The 17,751-nt window shown below is 43.3% G+C and overlaps 1 protein-coding gene across 1 annotated transcript in view; it reads left to right on the forward strand.

Moving 5' to 3' along the window:
* Positions 1 to 17,751, forward strand: part of PTPRS (protein tyrosine phosphatase receptor type S) — a 214,728-nt gene that overhangs the window by 92,001 nt on the left and 104,976 nt on the right. Inside the window, exons 7-9 of the mRNA XM_067473477.1 lie at positions 2,535 to 2,552; positions 6,398 to 6,508; positions 11,682 to 11,693. Of these exons, the coding sequence (XP_067329578.1) occupies positions 2,535 to 2,552; positions 6,398 to 6,508; positions 11,682 to 11,693 (141 nt within the window). The remainder of the gene's footprint in view (positions 1 to 2,534; positions 2,553 to 6,397; positions 6,509 to 11,681; positions 11,694 to 17,751) is intronic.

Genomic DNA, 17,751 nt, shown 5'->3' on the forward strand with positions numbered 1-17,751 from the left:
GCGAAATAGTAGACGTTAATGGATGGAGAAAAAACTCTGGGGAAGCTAGTGGGAGAAAGGATCCCCGTCCGGCTATTTTATAAGGAAGATGGCATCAAAACAAGGGAGGCAGGGAGCAACGAATTTCTTTTTCAGGCTGCGCATTCTTTCAGCCAGTGATAAACCAAGCAAAGTGTTTCTGAGCCTGGGCAGAGTGCCTGCATAAAAGCTTTGCCTTCTATACATAGGCGGAAAGAGAGTAGGAGGTCAAGGATTGAGCTTCTGCATGAAAGGCAGGTGATAAAAGGAAAGGAGAACGGCTTTATACCTGTTTGGACCATATGTCTCTCCATGCCAGGAATGCCTACTCCAGCAGGCAGCTGCTATCCTATAACCTTTCCATACATCCCTTTTTTAAGTCGAGAGCCAAGGGATTGGTCCAGGGAGCATGAACAAGGGGGTCACCTCCAAGAAGGGCTGGACCTGTGTCCATAACAAAAGGACTAAGAAATATTATTATTATTATTATTATTATTATTTTGTCGAAGGTTTTCGTGGCTGGAATCACTGGGTTGCTGTGTGTTTTCTGAGCTGTCTGCTCATGTTCCAGAAGCATTCTCTCCTGAGAGAACATTGCCGCCCACATCTATGGCAGGCATCTTTAGATGTTGTGATGTCTGTTGGAAACTAGGCAAGTGGGGTTGATATATCTATGGAATAATGTCCAAGGTGGGAGAAAGAACTCTTGTCTGCTTGAGGCAAGTGTGAATGTTGCAATTGGCCATCTTGATTAGCATCGAATGGCCATGCAGCTTCAAAGCCTACCTGGTCGCTGCCTGGGGATCCTTTGTTGAGAGGTATTCGCTGGCCATGATTGTTTCCTATGTGGAATTTATCAGTTTTCTGGGTGTTGTTCTTTATTTACTGTCTGATTTCAGAGGTTTTTTTAATAGTGGTAGCCAGATTTTATTCATTTTCATGGTTTCCTCCTTTCTGTTGAAATTGTCCACATGCTTGTGGGTTTCAATGGCTTCTCTGCAGTCTAACATGGTGGTTTTTAGAGTGGTCCAGCATTTTTGTGTTCTCCAAAAATATGCTGTTTCCAGGTTGGTTCATCGGGTACCCTACTTCTCTGGTTGAAGTAGTCTGCAGTGCCTTTTGTGTGCCTCTTGATTTGTGTCTGGGCAATGCTGCTGGAGACTTTTCTGCAGCTGCATGGTATACAGTAGACTACTACAGTGGTAAGAGGATCCTCTTGTCCTTTGCTGAATGAAGCATGTGTTGAATTTTCTAAGTGGGTCTGTAGATAGTGTGTAGGTTGTGCTTCTTTATCAAATTCCCTATGCAGTCAGTGGTTCCCCTGATGTCTGGTAAGAAAACCTTTACACTGGGTGGAAAAGTTCGGCAAAGGACAAGAGGGAGTCTCTCACTTCTGCAGGAGTCTACCGGATACCATGCAGCTGTGTACAAGTCTACATAGGGACCACCAAACGCAGCGGCATTGCCCAGACACAAATCAAGGAACAGAAAGGCACAGCAGACTAATTCAACCAGAGAAGTCAGCCATAGCAGAGCACTTGATGAACCAACTGTGTGTTATTGGAGAACACAGAAATGCTGGACCACTCTAACAACCCCTGTGTCAGACAACACAGAGAAGCCATTGAAATCCACAAGCAGGTGGACAATTCCAACAGGAAACAGGAAACCATGAAAATGAACAAAATCTGGCGACCAGTATTAGAATAAAACTCTAGAATCAGGACAATAAATAAAGAGCAACACTCAAAAAGCAGGGGAATTCTAGGCAGGAAACAATCAGAGCCAGCTAACACCTCCCAACAAGGAATTCCCTCAGGCAGTAAGCAACCAGGCTTTGAAGCTTCAATGCTAATCAAGGTGGCCAATTGCAACATTCACGCTTGCCTCAAACAGACAAGAGTTCTTTCTTCCAACCTGGACATTATTCCACAGATATGTAACCCTCATTTGCCTAGTTTCCAGCAGACCTCACAACCACTGAGGATGCCTGCCATAGATGTGGTGAAACATCAGGAGAGAATGCTTCCGGAACATGGCCAGACAGCCTGGAATACTCACAGCAAACTATTATTATAATTATTATTTTCATAATCATCCTTCTCCTACTTTGTCTCTAAAAAGAGAGATCAACCAACACAGCTAGGTCTTAAGACTGTCTTTCAGATAGTCCGGACTAAATCTTTTGCAGGCAAAGGAGAAGTTTGCTCTCTCTAAATTCACAAGAGCAATGTTTTTCCCTCCATAGTTGTCTGGTCAGCCTCCCATTGAATCAAAGAAACGTGGAGCCCCTTCCAATCTGGAATAGGATCATGTTTTTGCCTCCTTTTCATGGCAAAGCACAGCCTTTGGAGAGACCTCCAGCCAGAATCTTCCTTCGAGCCTCGGGGTCCTTTCTCCCACTGGGCAAGTCCTTCAAAAACTCCTGGGTGGGGTTTTTCTTTTCCTTCCTTCCACTCGTTTTTTTTCACTTCTGTTTTTTTGTTTGTTTGTTTCCCTTTTTGTTCTCCGGGCAGAAGGTACTCCGATCCGAGGTAAGAGAACCCTGTGCGTAGACTGATACACAGAAGCGCGCACGGGTCTTTCCTCTCCTTAAAATGCTGTGTCCCACCTCTTGCTTATAACCAGTTCTTGTTCTGTGTCGCTGTGTGATTTTTGATCTAGAATTTTTGTCCGTGTTTTCACCGTTGTGGGTTACCTCCCAACCACCACGCTCTGTTACCTGTGCCTTCCTTGATCCCCTTTCTTTTCGCCACTCCGACATGTTTTTATTTTCAACACAATGTATAAATCAGTCTTCCGTAGTCTCTCTCGGGTGGACAACTTTGGGACCTGAATCATGTTCTTTTATGATGGCAGTGTAAAAACAAATAATCTCTTTGAGCCAAAGCGTACCACTCTGTGATTATTAGTAAAGAGAGAAATCCTGGTTCATGTTTTGCAAAGGTGGTAATGCCGAATTTGATCCCTAACCATGGTTTGGAACACACAAAGTGGGAAGACTTAAGTGAATTATTCTTGTATTTTACGATCACGCAGGGAAAGCAGAAAGGGAAAAACATAAGAAAAGCATTGCTGTCTAGTCCAGAATTATGTTTCCTCATAAAGGCACCCAAACTGCATGCCCACGAGCAACAGTAGCTTTCCATATCCTTTATTGCTGTCATTTAGTAATCTGACATACGTTGTCGAAAGCTTTAATGGCCGGAATCACTGGGTTGCTGTGTGTATTTCGGGCTGTATGGCCATGTTCCAGAAGCATTATCTCCTGACATTATGCCCACATCTATGGCAGGCATCCTCAGGGGTTGTGAGGTCTGTTGGAAACTAGTGAAGTGGGGTTTATATATCTGTGAAATAATGTCCAGGGTGGGAGAAGAACTCATGTCTGTTAGAGGCAAGCGTGAATATTGCAAACAGCCACCTTGATCAACACTGAATAGCTTTGCAGCTTCAAAGCCTGCCTGCTTCCTGCCTGGAGGAATACTTTGTTGGGAGGTGTTAGCTTGCCATGTTCCAGAAGCATTTTCTCCTGATGTTTCACTCACATCTATGGCAGGCATCCTTAGAAGTTGTGCGATCTGCTGGAAACTAGTCAAATGGGGTTTCTATATCTGTGGAATAATGTCCAGGTTGGGAGAAAGAACTCTTGTCTGTTGGAGGCAGGGAAACAGGGAAATTCCAGGCAGGAAACAATCAAGGCTAGCTAACACCTCTCAACAAAGGATTCCCCCAGGAAGCAACCAGCCAGGCTTTGAAGCTGCAAGGCCATTCATTGTTAATCAAGACGGCCAATTGCAACATTCACACTTGCCTCCAACAGGCAAGAGTTCTTTCTCTCACCTTGGACATTATTTCGTAGATTTATCAACCCCACTTGCCTAGTTTCCAACAGACCTCACAAGCTCCAAGGATGCCTGCCATAGATGTGGGCGGAACATCAGGAGAGAATGCTTCCGGAACATGGCCATACAGCCCAGAAAACTGACAGCAACCTAATCTGAGATAGTTTCCTCCTGTATCCTTAGCTATTATAAGAAAATATTGGGAGATGGGAATGTAGAGACATATGGTAGGTGTTCCCAGAGGAAGTGTATACAGTCATTGTTTTGCCCAGTTTTACTTCTCGTTGCAATATGAACAGAGAAAAAAGGAGGGATGAATGTGACTCTCGGATGGGTTGAGTACTCCTTAGAGGACCTAGTCTCATTTGAGGACGTGTTTAAAGGAAGCTTTGTTGAACGAGCATGTTAACAGACATGATTGGGAGTGAATAGAACTATAATTTTGCTTTTTGGTGTCACAAACTTTTAACACAATCCTAAGTACGCAAAGGAGCCTTGTAGTACCTTTAGAGCTAATTGAGAGAAAGGTGTTGGTAGCAGAAGCCTAACCTTAAGTCGACTTCATCAGATACACGGAGTGAACTGACCTTTGTGTGTGAATTGCCATCAAAATCTTAGCGCCTGAGAGAGTGAAGTTGGCAGTATAAGCTTTTGTTGTGCTGCATCCAAACCTTGGCCTTGGAAACCCTTGGCCATTCTGTTATTTTCTTCCATTAGTCCAACCTTAGCTTGGAGTGAGGTTTGGGTCCCAGCCTCTGCTCTGGCCAATCAGGCAGCATAAAGGCTTTGCTTAGCTGGCATGTGGGCCTCATCCTAAGACACAACTTCAATTTGAATTGTATTTCTGCAGCCAGAAGAAGTCTTCCCTCCTGTCTGAGGCATTTGATCCTGCTTAACGAAAGGCGTATGGGCGGGTCTTGTGATATGCCACAACTAGTGGCACCCCTCCGTTTTTGAAAGGAGCTGGATGCCCCTTTTATAAAGATAGTAAAGGATGCCTCCTTAAGATGGGTTGGCAAGAGGCATCTTTCCTGAATGGAAAGCTGTAGGCTTGGGCCCGGACCAGTTTGACCGAAAATGATTTGTGATATTTGATGGTCTGTTTTGTGTAGTCCCCTGAAAACAGAACGGGAAGGAAGGAACCGAAAAGCTGGGCAAAACGGATTAAGAGAGCTGGATTTATCGGCTACTGGAGTGGATGGAGTTATGTCTGCATTATACCCTCCAGAGAGGGCCTTGCTGGGAACTTGCTTTCCTAGCAGCACTTGTATGGGGCGGGCACTGAAAAGTCTCAAGAGTAGCTCTTAGAGCATGATGGGAGTTGAAGTTTTTCACTATTCCTCAGCCAATACAAACCCTGGTTGTGTCCATGCTCTGATTGGCTGGGAAATGGGCACAACCGGCAACTACAATTCTCAGAACCCTCTCTTGCGGTTTGTCTTGTTTTTTAAAATGCTATAGTAAAAACTTTTTAAAATTCTTAAAAATCAGTAGATTGGTGAATTGTTCTGAAACCTTTCAGGCCTGCAGTTGTAAATGGGGTCTAAAACTGAGGTAGGTTTCATGCAGGTACGCCTTAAAATGACTGATGATTGAGCCTTTAACGTTTCCCGTTGTAGCCAATGGGCCAAATGTTTGCTGAATGAAAACGGCAAACTCCTCCTTAAAATGACTGATGATTGAGCCTTTAACGTTTCCCGTTGTAACCAATGGGCCAAATATTTGCTGAATGAAAACAGTAAACTCTTCCCAATTTGAGTAGCTTCCCAGTACACAGAATGAGGGGTTAGCCGAAAATGGACCCTGAAACGGCATACCTTTTGGCCAAATTGCACAAGCCTAGTACTTAATGATCATGGCTTGTTTGGGAGAAAAAACATGGTTAATATTAGGAACAGTTTTGTGTAGTGGTATAATAAGGCTGTGTTTCTCCTCTCTTCCATTCAGTTACATCAGAGGAGGGAAGAGGACTAAAGGAGTGCATGGCCCTAAGACTAAATTGTGATATAATCCTTAGGATTTTAGGGGGAAATGGGATGCTTGTGGTTTGCTTTCTGACCCCAGTAAGAATGCCACTATATACTGAAACTTACTGTACCACACAGGCTCTCTTCTCCTGTCCTTACTGGGATGTAAATCCAACTGGATTCAGCACTGCTCACAAACGAGTCAACATGCTTTGAGATGATTCTCTGTTGCAGTGAAGCACTGCAGGAGAAAGTCACTTTGTGAGGGTGGGAAGTGGGAAGAAGTCATTTTATGCCCCGGGAATTAGAGCAGCCGTCTGCAACCTGGGTGCCGCCTGATGCGTTTGGACTTCAAATCACATCCTCCCCAGTGAGAAATAGGAGTTGTAGTCCAGAACATTGGGAGGAACTTTGGGTTGGAGCCGTTGTCTCCTGCTTTGCTTGTCCTTCACCGAATTAACACATCTCTTGGCGTCTCCTTTCTTCTTTCTTTCTTTCTTTCTTTCTTTCTTTCTTTCTTTCTTTCTTTCTTCTTGTCTGTCTTGCCTACTCTCCTTTCCCTCCTAGGTGGCCTTCAGATCGACAGCAGCGAAGAGACAGACCAGGGGAAGTACGAGTGCGTGGCCAGCAACAGCGCAGGCGTGCGCTACTCCTCACCTGCTAACCTATACGTGAGAGGTAGGGAGCGCTGCAGCTCACAACAGTGGCGAACACTACGACCCTCTGACATGCCTGTATTTGTGTGCTCTCCGTGGGCTTTCCTCTGGCCCTCTATGGCCTTGTTGGGGTTTTCCCCTCCCTTTCTTTCTATGGCTTCCAGAAGGGTTTTTGAGTCCAATGCCATCTTGGGAGGAAATAAGGCACAGGGCCATCAGGCTGCCTTGGACGTTGGAGCCACACAATGGTGTGCGGACACGCACAAATGGGGTGAAAGCTAGTGGGCTTTGTCAGGGGGCATCCTTTATCCAGGCCAGGTTTTCCTTGGTCCCTTATTCCAGGTTTGCCTTGGTCACCATCACCAAGGAATCCATGGGAGAGAGGAAACTGGCACAAGAGGTTCACTGACACTGGGTCGGAAGCTGCCCAGGACCCCCTCAAATCTACTGTATTTCTTCCATTCTAAGATGCACTTTACCCCCTATATAAACACCTCTAAAAATGGAATCGCAGATGTATCTTATGAATTTTGTCGATAGTGGTGGTCCTACCATTAGGGTACGTCTTACAATCGAAGAAATACGGTATACCTGATCAGTCAACATTGCCTTTTAATTTCTGGGTTGATCCTTCACACGCTCCTCTAACAAACAGGAATGAGATGCAATCCTGGATGGGCATCCTGCCATTTTAGCCTACCATTGGAGTTTGTGGAGGATGGCAGAATTCCTGCCTTGGTTTGGGGAACCCTCCCCATGAGTAAGACACAGCTTTGAGTTTCCGATGCCAGTCAGTCTTTGGAATCCTTTCCGTTTGAAACGGAGAAGTTGGGTTTGGGGTTGAAGCTCCCCCAGACTTTCTCTTGTAGGTGCCAACTCAAACATATTTATAAAAGGGTCTCAGGTGCCAATAAATCATCCTTTGAAACATTCACGGACGCCCACCCAAAAAGGAACCAAGACTTTGTGAGAGAATATTTTGGAAGGAGGGCCCTGTCATGCTTGTGTGTTTCCAAGACAAGTGGAATGGCTCACTCAACCCTTTTATTTGTTAGCTGCCTTGAGTCCCTGTGGGGAGAAAGTTGGGAAAGAAATAACAACAACAACAACAACAATAATAGTTAAAGACCTCTTTTATCACAAAATACCACGAGCCCAATTTTATAATCTTTCTTAGATGCAGCAAACGTTGTGTGTGTATCCCTGAATATTATTGTTATTGTTATTGTTGCTGCTGCTGCTGTTGTTGTTGTTGTTATTATTATTATTATTATTACAGTATTTATATTTCGCCCTTCTCACCCCGAAGGTGACTCAGAGTGGATCACAGAACACATATACGGCAAACATTCAATGCCGTTATACACTGACAGAACAGATAACTGTACATAGATAGACATATATATATTTATAGGCTTTCCCATCTTCAGCATCTTGGAGGCTGTGGTCGGTTCTGGCCACGAGGGGTGCTGTCGCTCCACTTTCCCTGCCAAAGAGCTTTGTTCAGAAACTTCCTCCTTGATCGAGTCACATTTTTCAGGCATTTACTTATGGGTGCTTGAATCCCCCCCCCCCCCAAATAGCGGTACCTATTTATCTACTCATGTGGCCTCCTTAGTTTAAAAACAGGGCAGGCAACTTTAAAAAACCTGATTCCATCTTCCACACATACACCCCAAATGCTATAAAACCTGATAACTTGTATGACAGATCACCTCTGTTTGGTAATTTGCTATGTATTTGAGAAATATCTTGTCTGGTTGGTGTCCCTGACATGTACCAAGATAAGGCTGGTGCAATGTTCAGTGCAATGGATCAGATAACATGTCGTGTTACCGTTTCTTTCCTGTTTCAGGGATATTGCTGAGTGCTACTAGCTTTTAAAATGTATTTTTAAATATATAGCCAAGCACTATTTTTAGAGACCTTTTTGTTGTGGTTGTTTTGTCGTGTTGAGCCTATGGCCAAAAGGAAACAAAATCATGTTCTATTGCTTCTGTTATCTCAATGTGTGTCTGGACCTCTGGGTTGGCAACCAGCAGTACACAATCTTCGCTTCTCAGATCGTGTGCCGAAAGAAATATATTTTCCTCCCTATTGTTTCTGTCCAGTGGATACAAATCTCTGAAGCCTTGAGGCTGAGTTCGCATGAGTTCACATTTGTTTCCCTTCACGGCCCTTAAGGAGTGAAAGTATGAACCAGCCGTTACTTGAAACTTTTGGAATGGTTCCTCCTTTGTGGGAAGGACTCCTCACCTCCCCAATTTTCTGCCACATCGTTATTTGTTTTATGCAAATTGTGTTCCTTCTCTTCTCATGCAAACAGGATTGTTTGGCCTGCTTGGCTCTAAGGAACAGCTTGCCTGACATCTTGATAGACCTCTGGTTTTTTTTGTTTTTTCAGTCCTGAAAAATGAAGACTTGTGTTGACTTAGTTCTGTGCCATAGTAGCACCTAGTGGCAGAGAACAAGCATTACATTGTATTAGAGCATTAAACACAAATGTAATTCATCAACATGTTCCTCTGCGGAGAATTTTTTTTTTAAGGTTAAACTGTCCCAAACTTAAGTGCAAAGAGAAGTTATATATTAGGATTGTTATTGTTGCAGTGGTCTCAGGAGACGCTTGGATTTCTGTTTCCAAAATGACAATATACAGTATTACTTCAATTCTAAGACACACTTTTCCCTCCTATGTAAAAATCTCTAAAAGCGAGACGTATCTTAGAATCGCAGGCGTCTCTTGTGTAGTTTTGATGCCATTGGTTGGTAATGAATTTGAGGTGAAATTGATGGCGTCTACAATTGGAGAAATACGGTATATCTGTGTTTATCGGGATGTCAGTGCAAGCCCCAAAACTGAAACAACTGTGTTAGCTACACCCAGCAACTGGAATATCTGGATGGCGAACACCGTGGACGCTCACTCGGCTGGTTTTAATAACATCTCTTTTCTTGTGTTTTAATACAATGGCTGAATATACATATTGTGCGGGGAGAATTTCTGTAAAATTGGGGTGATGATTCTGTGTACAGTTTCTTTTGGTGGTTGTTCCTGCTGCCTTCCAAGAGTCTCGAATCTGCTTGCCGTTTTCTTTTCCTCCAAATTGTTTCTCCCATAACATGCTTGTGTCTCTATAAAAGCATTTTTCAGGGGGCGAGGAAGCAGATGTAAGACGGTTCTGCTCCTTCTTTTCTTTTTTTGTTTGTTTGTTTGTTTTGTTTTGTTTCTAACACGGCGAGGAGAGAGCGAGAGTCTGCATATCATGGGAAGGGCGGTGGGAGGGAGGGCCAGCTTTGGAAAGGGCTGTTTTTATAAAGGCATGTCCACATGGGTCACCGTTTGAATTGTAAGCCAGGAGTATTGGGTGGGGGGGGGGGTGGATAACAAAGGAAAAAAGGAGGTCCCAGGGTTTACTTTGGGTCTAGGACAGGGGTCTCCAAACTTTTTAAGCCGAGGGCCAGTTTGCAGTCCCTCAGACTGTTGTGGGGCCAGCCTATAGTTTGAAAGAAATATGAATGGATACCTCTGCACACTAGTAAAGGTAAAGGTTTCCCCTTGACGTTAAGTCTAGTCATGTCCTACTCTGGGGGGTGGTGCTCATCTCAATTTCTAAGCCGACGAGCTGGCGTTGTCCGTAGACACCTCCTAGGTCATGTGGCCAGCATGACTGCATGGAGTGCTGTTACTTTCATATCTATTGATCTCACATTTGCATGCTTTCAAACTACTAGGTTGGTAGAAGCTGGGGCAAACAATGGGAGCTCAGCCCGCTCCGCAGAGTTGAACCACTGACCTTCCAGTCAGCAAGTTCTTTCGCTCAGTGGTTTAACTCACTGCGCCACCGTGGCCCCAATTCTGCACACTGCACATATCTTATTTGTAGTACAAAAAAGCGAAAAAACAATACAATATTTAAAATGGAGAACAGATTTAACCAACATAAACTTCCCAGTACAGTAGAGTCTCGCTTATCCGACATTCTGTTTTATCCAATGCTCTTATCTGACACCCCATTTCCTCCAGCATTTCCCCTTCAATTAAAGGAGCGCTTACTCAACTTTCCATTCCCAATAAGTGAAAAAGGCAAGGCAAGAGGAGGGGGAGGGAGGAAAGGCAGAAAAGAGGCAGGACTGGAAGCAGAACCGCCGAACTTTCCTTCCCTCTGTGATTTCCATGCTCCTCTTCCTCATCCGGGCACTTTCTGCTGGGACACTCTATCCCCGAGGCATTGCCTTGCCTTAACCCTTTGAGTCCCTGTTGTAAATATTCTGGGTATCTAGCGCTGCGTCAGACAGCTAACAGTAGGAGACTCCATATTATCCAACATTTTTGTTTATCCGATGTTCTGCCAGCCCGTTTATGTTGGATAAGTGAGACTACTGTATTTCAGTGGGAAGTGTGGGCCTAATGAGAGAGTCAAGTTCATTCGGATTGTTGTTGTTGTCATGTTAATTCAGAAGTCATTCCAGTTAAGGGCTGACCAAAGGACCTCAGAGGGCAGCATCTGGACCGCGGGCCGTAGTTTGGGGACCCCTGGTTTAGGAGTTGTAGGAGATGGAGAAGCCATTATGGGCATATCACGGCGTATTGAAACATAAGGGATAGGGGTTGGGACATTCTCAATCTGTGGATTCAATCCCCATGCAGGACATGCCTTGAAACGTCTCCAAGTCTCCTTGTATCGCTGATGGCTCTCTGTTCAAATATTTGGACATGCAAACACTCTAAAAGAAGGGCAAGGGGAGTGGGGAGGAATGGGGAGAACGTTCCCTTCGTTTGGGGTGCAATGTTGTGCATTTTAGTTTTCCTTTCCCTGAGCCGCAGAGGGGCTCGGCGTCCTTTAATGTCGGGTCACAGGGAACCCCTGAGTTATTGGGGGGGCTACTCAATTGGTGGGGTTCGTCACCTTATTAAATAAGGTGCCCCCTAATAACCCAGGCTCCCTTCTCAAAATGTCTGCTTCTTGGTAGCCTAGAAAAATTGGGGTTTCCAATATAAAGTGGGATTTTAAAAAATCAAATCACATTTTAAAACGATACGGAGAAAAAAAAAAGCAAAGAGGAAAAAGAAAAGAATCGATTTGCAGTTGCCAGCCGTGAAGGCCTTTTTTTACTCTCTCTGTGTTTCCCCTATTTTCTCTCTTCTCCTCATGTCATTGTGTTCTGCATCAAATCCCCTTAACATCCCTCAGAGCTACGAGAAGGTTGGTGTGGTTTTTTTTCTTTTTTACTTTCTTTATACCCACATTTTTACATTTCTTAAAAAACAAAGCAAAAAAAAGAGAGAGAAATATATCTTTAGATATCGATAATTCTTTTTTTATATAACTATATACTTTAAAAAAGAGAGGAAAAATGACAAATAAATAAATATGAAATTTAATGATTTTTTAAACGACAAAAAAAGAGAGAGAGAAAGAAAGCAAGCAAGAAATATTATCTTTCTTATCTATAATATAAATATATATAGATATATATATATCTACAAGAGATGACGAGCGAGACCCGCTCGTTCTCGGGTCTCGTCGGTGATGAGTTGAGTTGCATTGTGGGCGTCTCTCTGCATCCCGTTGGTAACGATGCTGCGTGATGTGCACCTTTCTTTCCTGTCGTCATGGTTACCTTGCCGTATGGACCACTCGGCCTGATGCATGCGATCGGCGAATGCAGTCGCCCGCCTTTGCATTCATTGCATGCGACCTGGCCCTTTCCCCATTCTGTGTGGTGCCCCTTTTCCTTGGCAGGAGAAGGGTTTATTTTATATACTTTTTCCTTGGTTTCGGATCATTTTTCCTTTCCGTTGCTGTTGTTTTACAAACTGTATCCGTACTTATGTATGTATGTGTGCGTGTATATATATAATTCTATATACATATGATTTCCAAAAGAACGATTGTTCCAAGTGGATTTTTGGTTCTGTTTTTTTCCAATTTGTTGCTTTCTGGGTCTTTTTTCGTTTTCTCTCTTTTTTTTTCTTTTTCTTCCTTTCCTCCTTCCCCTTCTTCGTTGGTTTCGACATGGTTATGTATGTATGCCGTGCTGTAATTTTCAATTTCAAATTGCATTGTGGAGAAAGAAAAAAGCCAGTGTTCCTGCTTCCCCAACCCACCTTCAAATCTTACCCCCTTTTCCCCATCTGTTTGACCGAAAACGATAAAATATCTCCAAACCAGAGGAATGAAATCACACAGTTCTAATTTCTGTGGGGAGAGGGAGGTTCAGAGAGAGAGGTTTTTAGGAATTGGAGGTGGATTCGTTGCCAAATCATCTGATTTTTGATCAGTAATATTTCAGGGAATGGAGAACCAAATGTATAGATCTTTGAATCCAGCTCTTAGGCATCTGAGTTAGACTTATAGCCAAATATACAAGATTTTTTTCAACAACAACAATAATAAACTTTATTTATATTCCACCCAATCTCCCTGAGGGGACTCGGGGAGGATTACAATACCCATATACGATAAACATTCAATCTCATTATACAATTAACAAAGACAGACAATACATAAACAGTGGTAGAGGCTTACCATCTTTTTTCCATCTCTGGCATCTGGAGACTGTGCTCTTCCGTTTTCGAGGAGCATTGCTGTTTGTAGATGCCCTCCCGATCAAATCGCCACCATGTCCACATGGGTGCTTTTTATTACCTCCCCACCAAAGTGGTACCTATTTATCTACTGTTGCTGTTTTTGAACTGCTAGGTAAGCAGAAGCTGTGCTGGAGCTCATCCCAACCCGGGCCTGAATAGTCCACCTTTCAACCAGCAAGATTTTCTGCAGCTGGTGGTTTAACCTGCTGTGCTAAACCTGTCCCTACGTTTCAGGGAATAGAGATCCAAATGTCTGGACCTTTGGATCCAGCTCTTTGGAAACTGAGGAGGATTTATAGCCAAATAAATCTGATTTTAGGAATCTGAGGTAGAGTAGTAGCCAAATAAATTAGATTTTTTTCCAATAAATTTCAAGGGATGGCGAAGCAAACGCACAGATCAAGCTTTTAGGAACTTGAGGTCGATTTATAGCCCAATAAATCTGATTTTGGGGATGTGAAGTTGAATAATAATAATAATAATAATAATATTCTTTATTTAGATTTTGCTCTATCTCCCTGACTCAGAGAGGATTGCAGGTACATATATGAAAAATATTCAGTGCCATTACACAATTGACAAAGACAGACAATACATAAACAGAGGCAAGGCTTCCCTCTTTTCATCTCCGGGGCATCCGGCTGTGCTCGACTCGGCCATGCGTAGGTGGATTTGTTTCATTTTCCATGCTAAGGAACTTGTCGTCCATGGACGCCTTTCCTGGTCAGATTTTTGCCGGCATGTTTTTTTCAGGGCGCCTTTTATCTCTCTGCCAAGCGGTACTTATTTGTCTACTGACATTGTTGTTTTCGAGCTGCTAGCTGAACAGAAACTAGGCTGATGGCAGGAGCTCACCCCAAATTAGGCTTGAACTGCCAACCTTCTGGTTGGCCGAATCTTCTATAGCAAGCGGTTGAACCTGCTGTGCAAGCCCGGCTCTATATATACCCAAATAAATCCAATTTTGGAATCTGAGGTCAATTTATAGCCAAATAAATCAGATTTTGGGGATTTGAGGTCAATTTAAAGCCAAATAAATCTGTTTTTTGTGCTCTGAGGTGGTTTTATTAGCCAAATATATCTGATTTTTGGAATCTGAGGTCAATGTATAGCCAAATAAATCAAATTTTTGGAAACTGAGGTCAATGTATAGCCAAATAAATCAATTTTTTGGAATCTGAGGTCAATGTTTAGCCAAATAAATCTCATTTTTGGAATTTAAGGTCAATGTATACACAAATAATCTAAATTTTGGAATCTGAGGTTAGTGTATACCCAAATACATCTGATTTTTAGAATCTGTGGTCTATTTATAGCCAAATAAATCTGATTTTTTGAATTTGAGGTCAATTTAAAGCCAGATAAATATGATCCCCCCCCCCCCCAGTATATTTGCATCAGGAAAAAGGCCATGCATTAGGCCTTGTATTGCCATCAATACATTCGATTCAACCACCCAATAACTTGCCTTGGCATGGACAGCCAAAAGAGAAAATAATCTTCCCAGTCATCAGAATTAATCCAAATTGTGATTTATGTCCCCAGTTATCACAAAATGGTAGTTTTTCATTCCTAAATGATCACGCAGTCCTAATGGTCATAATAACCCTTATTTTCCCTTAGATATTTATGGTTTTATGTGGGAAGTATCATTTAATCCTGGAGCCCTTTAAGAGGAGAAAATCTAGATTTGAAATGGTCTGAAGCAAAATTCCTCTCAGAACAAAATGGCCACCACAGCTGAGGCTTGAGGCCTAATCGCTTTTGCTCTTTTCCCAATCACTGGCCTTTTCGTTTTTCACGTTTCTTCACAAAACTTCTTGTGAGAGCTCAAACTTTACTTGCAACGAGAGGGAAAATGTTATTTTTAAGAAGGTCATGCAAGTTAATCACTTTGATGAACATGAGAAGAGGAGGCTTAAGGCAAAGAGAGAGGCCTTCTGAAGAGCCGCCATAATGCATGGCCTTCGTGTGGAGGGAAGAAGCCACAAAATGGCCATGATGTGATGCCATTTGCAGTCAGGAAGCAGTCCTTGGAAGTAAAAGAAACAGTTGTTTTCAACACCCTCACCTCTGAGCATTCTCAGAATGTGTTTCTTATCTTAAAGCCCACATTTTGACCGCGGCCTCAGTCTTTCTTAGGGGAACTTGCCCTTCTTTGAGGAAAATGAAAACTCCCCTGGACATTTCGCTTATCTGAAATGCTTGGGATTTTGAATTTGGGATATATTTTGAATTTTGGGATATTTCCATTGGCCTATATGTACACTGTGAGATACCTTGCCTTCCCCACTTGCATTACCTAGCTTGAGCTGGTCCTGCTTTTGTCAAATAGAAACCACAAAAAGTAATAGGCCTTGCCACCATCTTTCCTCAGTCATGGCAGCCATTTTCCCTCCTCAATATATATAGATCCCAGCCTTTTGCAACCACAAAAAGTAATAGACCTCGCTACCATCTTTCCTCAGTCACGACAGCCATTTCCTCTCCAAAATGTATATAGATCCCAGCCTTTGGCAACCACAAAAAGTAATAGGCCTCACAGTCATTTTCCTCAGTCACGGCAGCCATTTCCCCTCCAAAATGTATATAGATCCCGGTCTTTTGCAACCCGAAAAAGTAATAGGCCTCACCAACATCTTTCCTCAGTCACTGCAGCCATTTTTCATCCTGAATGTATATAGACCCCAGCCTTTTGCAACCACAAAAATAGCCCTCACTACCATCTTTCCTCAATTACGGCAGCCATTTTTCCTCCTCAGTACATATAGATCCCAGCCTTTTGCTAATCCTCTCTTCAGTTAGCAATGGGTTATCGACCAAAAGGGCCGTGTTCCTGAAATACAGGAATTAAAGCTGTGTGATTTGGAGTTTTGTTTGTTTTTATTTATTTATTTATTTGAGAAATCCGGTGCAACTTTGACAGCTATCTGTCTCATTTGTCATTTGATTATTTTCTCTCTCTCTCTCTCTCTCTCTCTCTCTCTCTTTCTCTTTCTCTTTCTCTTTCCTCCTCTTTCCTTCTTCTTGCCTTCCTTCCTTCCTCCTTTCTCTCTCTCTCTCTCTCTGTCTGCCTTTCTCTGAAAGACAGCTTCCATTCTCAAGATAAACAACGGCATGGGCTTCCCACCCTTTTCTATGGTTCCTCCCTTTTCGCTTCCAAAGGCCCTTAGCAAAACTATGGAGCCGTATTGCTCCATAAGAACCAAAAATGGTGGAGAGGAAGCAACGAGAAAACAGACTGGATTGCCTCTAACTGTCCCAGTTTGAGAGGGACAGTTCCAGTGAATCCCTCTGGCTGTTGCTAAAATGTCCCAGGTTCTGTATCCTTCTCCCGCTTTCGTCCTCAGCGTATTCTAGTTCAGAAAGCATCTTGCCCTTCTTAACAGATGGCTGGCTTATCTCCACGCTTCAGCCACTTCCATCCTTGGGAATGGCCGCAATCTTGGCCCTTGTGGATGAAGTTGCACCCTTGTCTCCTTCAGCAGCTCTGCCTCGAAATAGGATTTTGCATCTGGTGCCCAGAGCTAGAAATAATAGTAATATAATAATATACTTTATTTATATTCCGCCCTATCTCCCCCAGGGGACTCAGGGCGGATTACAGTACACATATATGGCAAACATTCAATGCCATTATACAATTAACAAAGACGGGCAGTACATAAACAAAAGTAAAGGCTTACCATCTTTTTCCATCTCTGTCATCTGGAGGCTGTGCTAGACTCTAGCCACGGTGAGATGCTGTCACTCTATCTTCCATGCTGAAGAGCTTTGTTATCCATAGATACTCTCCTGATCGAATTGCCAGCATTTCCTTATGGTCGCCTTTTATTACCTCCCTGCCAAAGCAGTACCTATTTTGTCTACTCACTTTGCAGTTTTCGAACTGCTAGGTAAGCAGAAACTGGGCTGATGACCCGGGCTTGAACTGCTGACCTTTCGATTGGCAAGACTTTCTGCAGCTGGCTGTTTAACCCGCTGTGTGAAGCCCGGCCTTATCAGTTCTCTGTTACCGAGCCTTGCTTTTATGGCCAGAGTCTGGAAACGTAGAGGAGTATTCAGCCATTCGGACCACAGGCTTGGTCATTTCACCTGTTCTGCTGCATAGAGAAAATGTAGTGAACAGGGATGGTGCTGGACATGGTTCCAAAATAGGTTAGCAAGTAAAGAAAATGCTATTTTTTTGAACCTCGCTAGGAATTTCTAGGTCGTCTGTATAGTTGAATTCCATTGAAAGCTGATTGCAGAGGACCTATTGGAGGACCTAGCAATCCCTAGAGAGATCTTTAGGAATCTCAAACTCTTCCAGAATGAGGATAGAGCTTCCAGGATAGAGCCACATTGGAGGACCTAGAGATCCCTACAGAGACTTTAGGAATCTCAGGCTCCTCCAGAAAGAGGATAGAGCCGCGTTGGAGGACCTAGAGATCCCTAGAGAGATCTTTAGGAATCTCAAGCTCTTCCAGGATAGAGCCACATTGGAGGACCTAGAGATCCCTAGAGAGATCTTTAGGAATCTCAAGCTCTTCCAGGATAGAGCCACATTGGAGGACCTAGAGATCCCTAGAGAGATCTTTAGGAATCTCAAGCTCTTCCAGGATAGAGCCACGTTGGAGGACCTAGAGATCCCTAGAGAGATCTTTAGGAATCTCAAGCTCCTCCAGAAC

This window comes from Anolis sagrei, chromosome X (assembly GCF_037176765.1).
Source record: "Anolis sagrei isolate rAnoSag1 chromosome X, rAnoSag1.mat, whole genome shotgun sequence".
Classification (NCBI taxonomy): Eukaryota; Metazoa; Chordata; class Lepidosauria; order Squamata; family Dactyloidae; genus Anolis; species Anolis sagrei.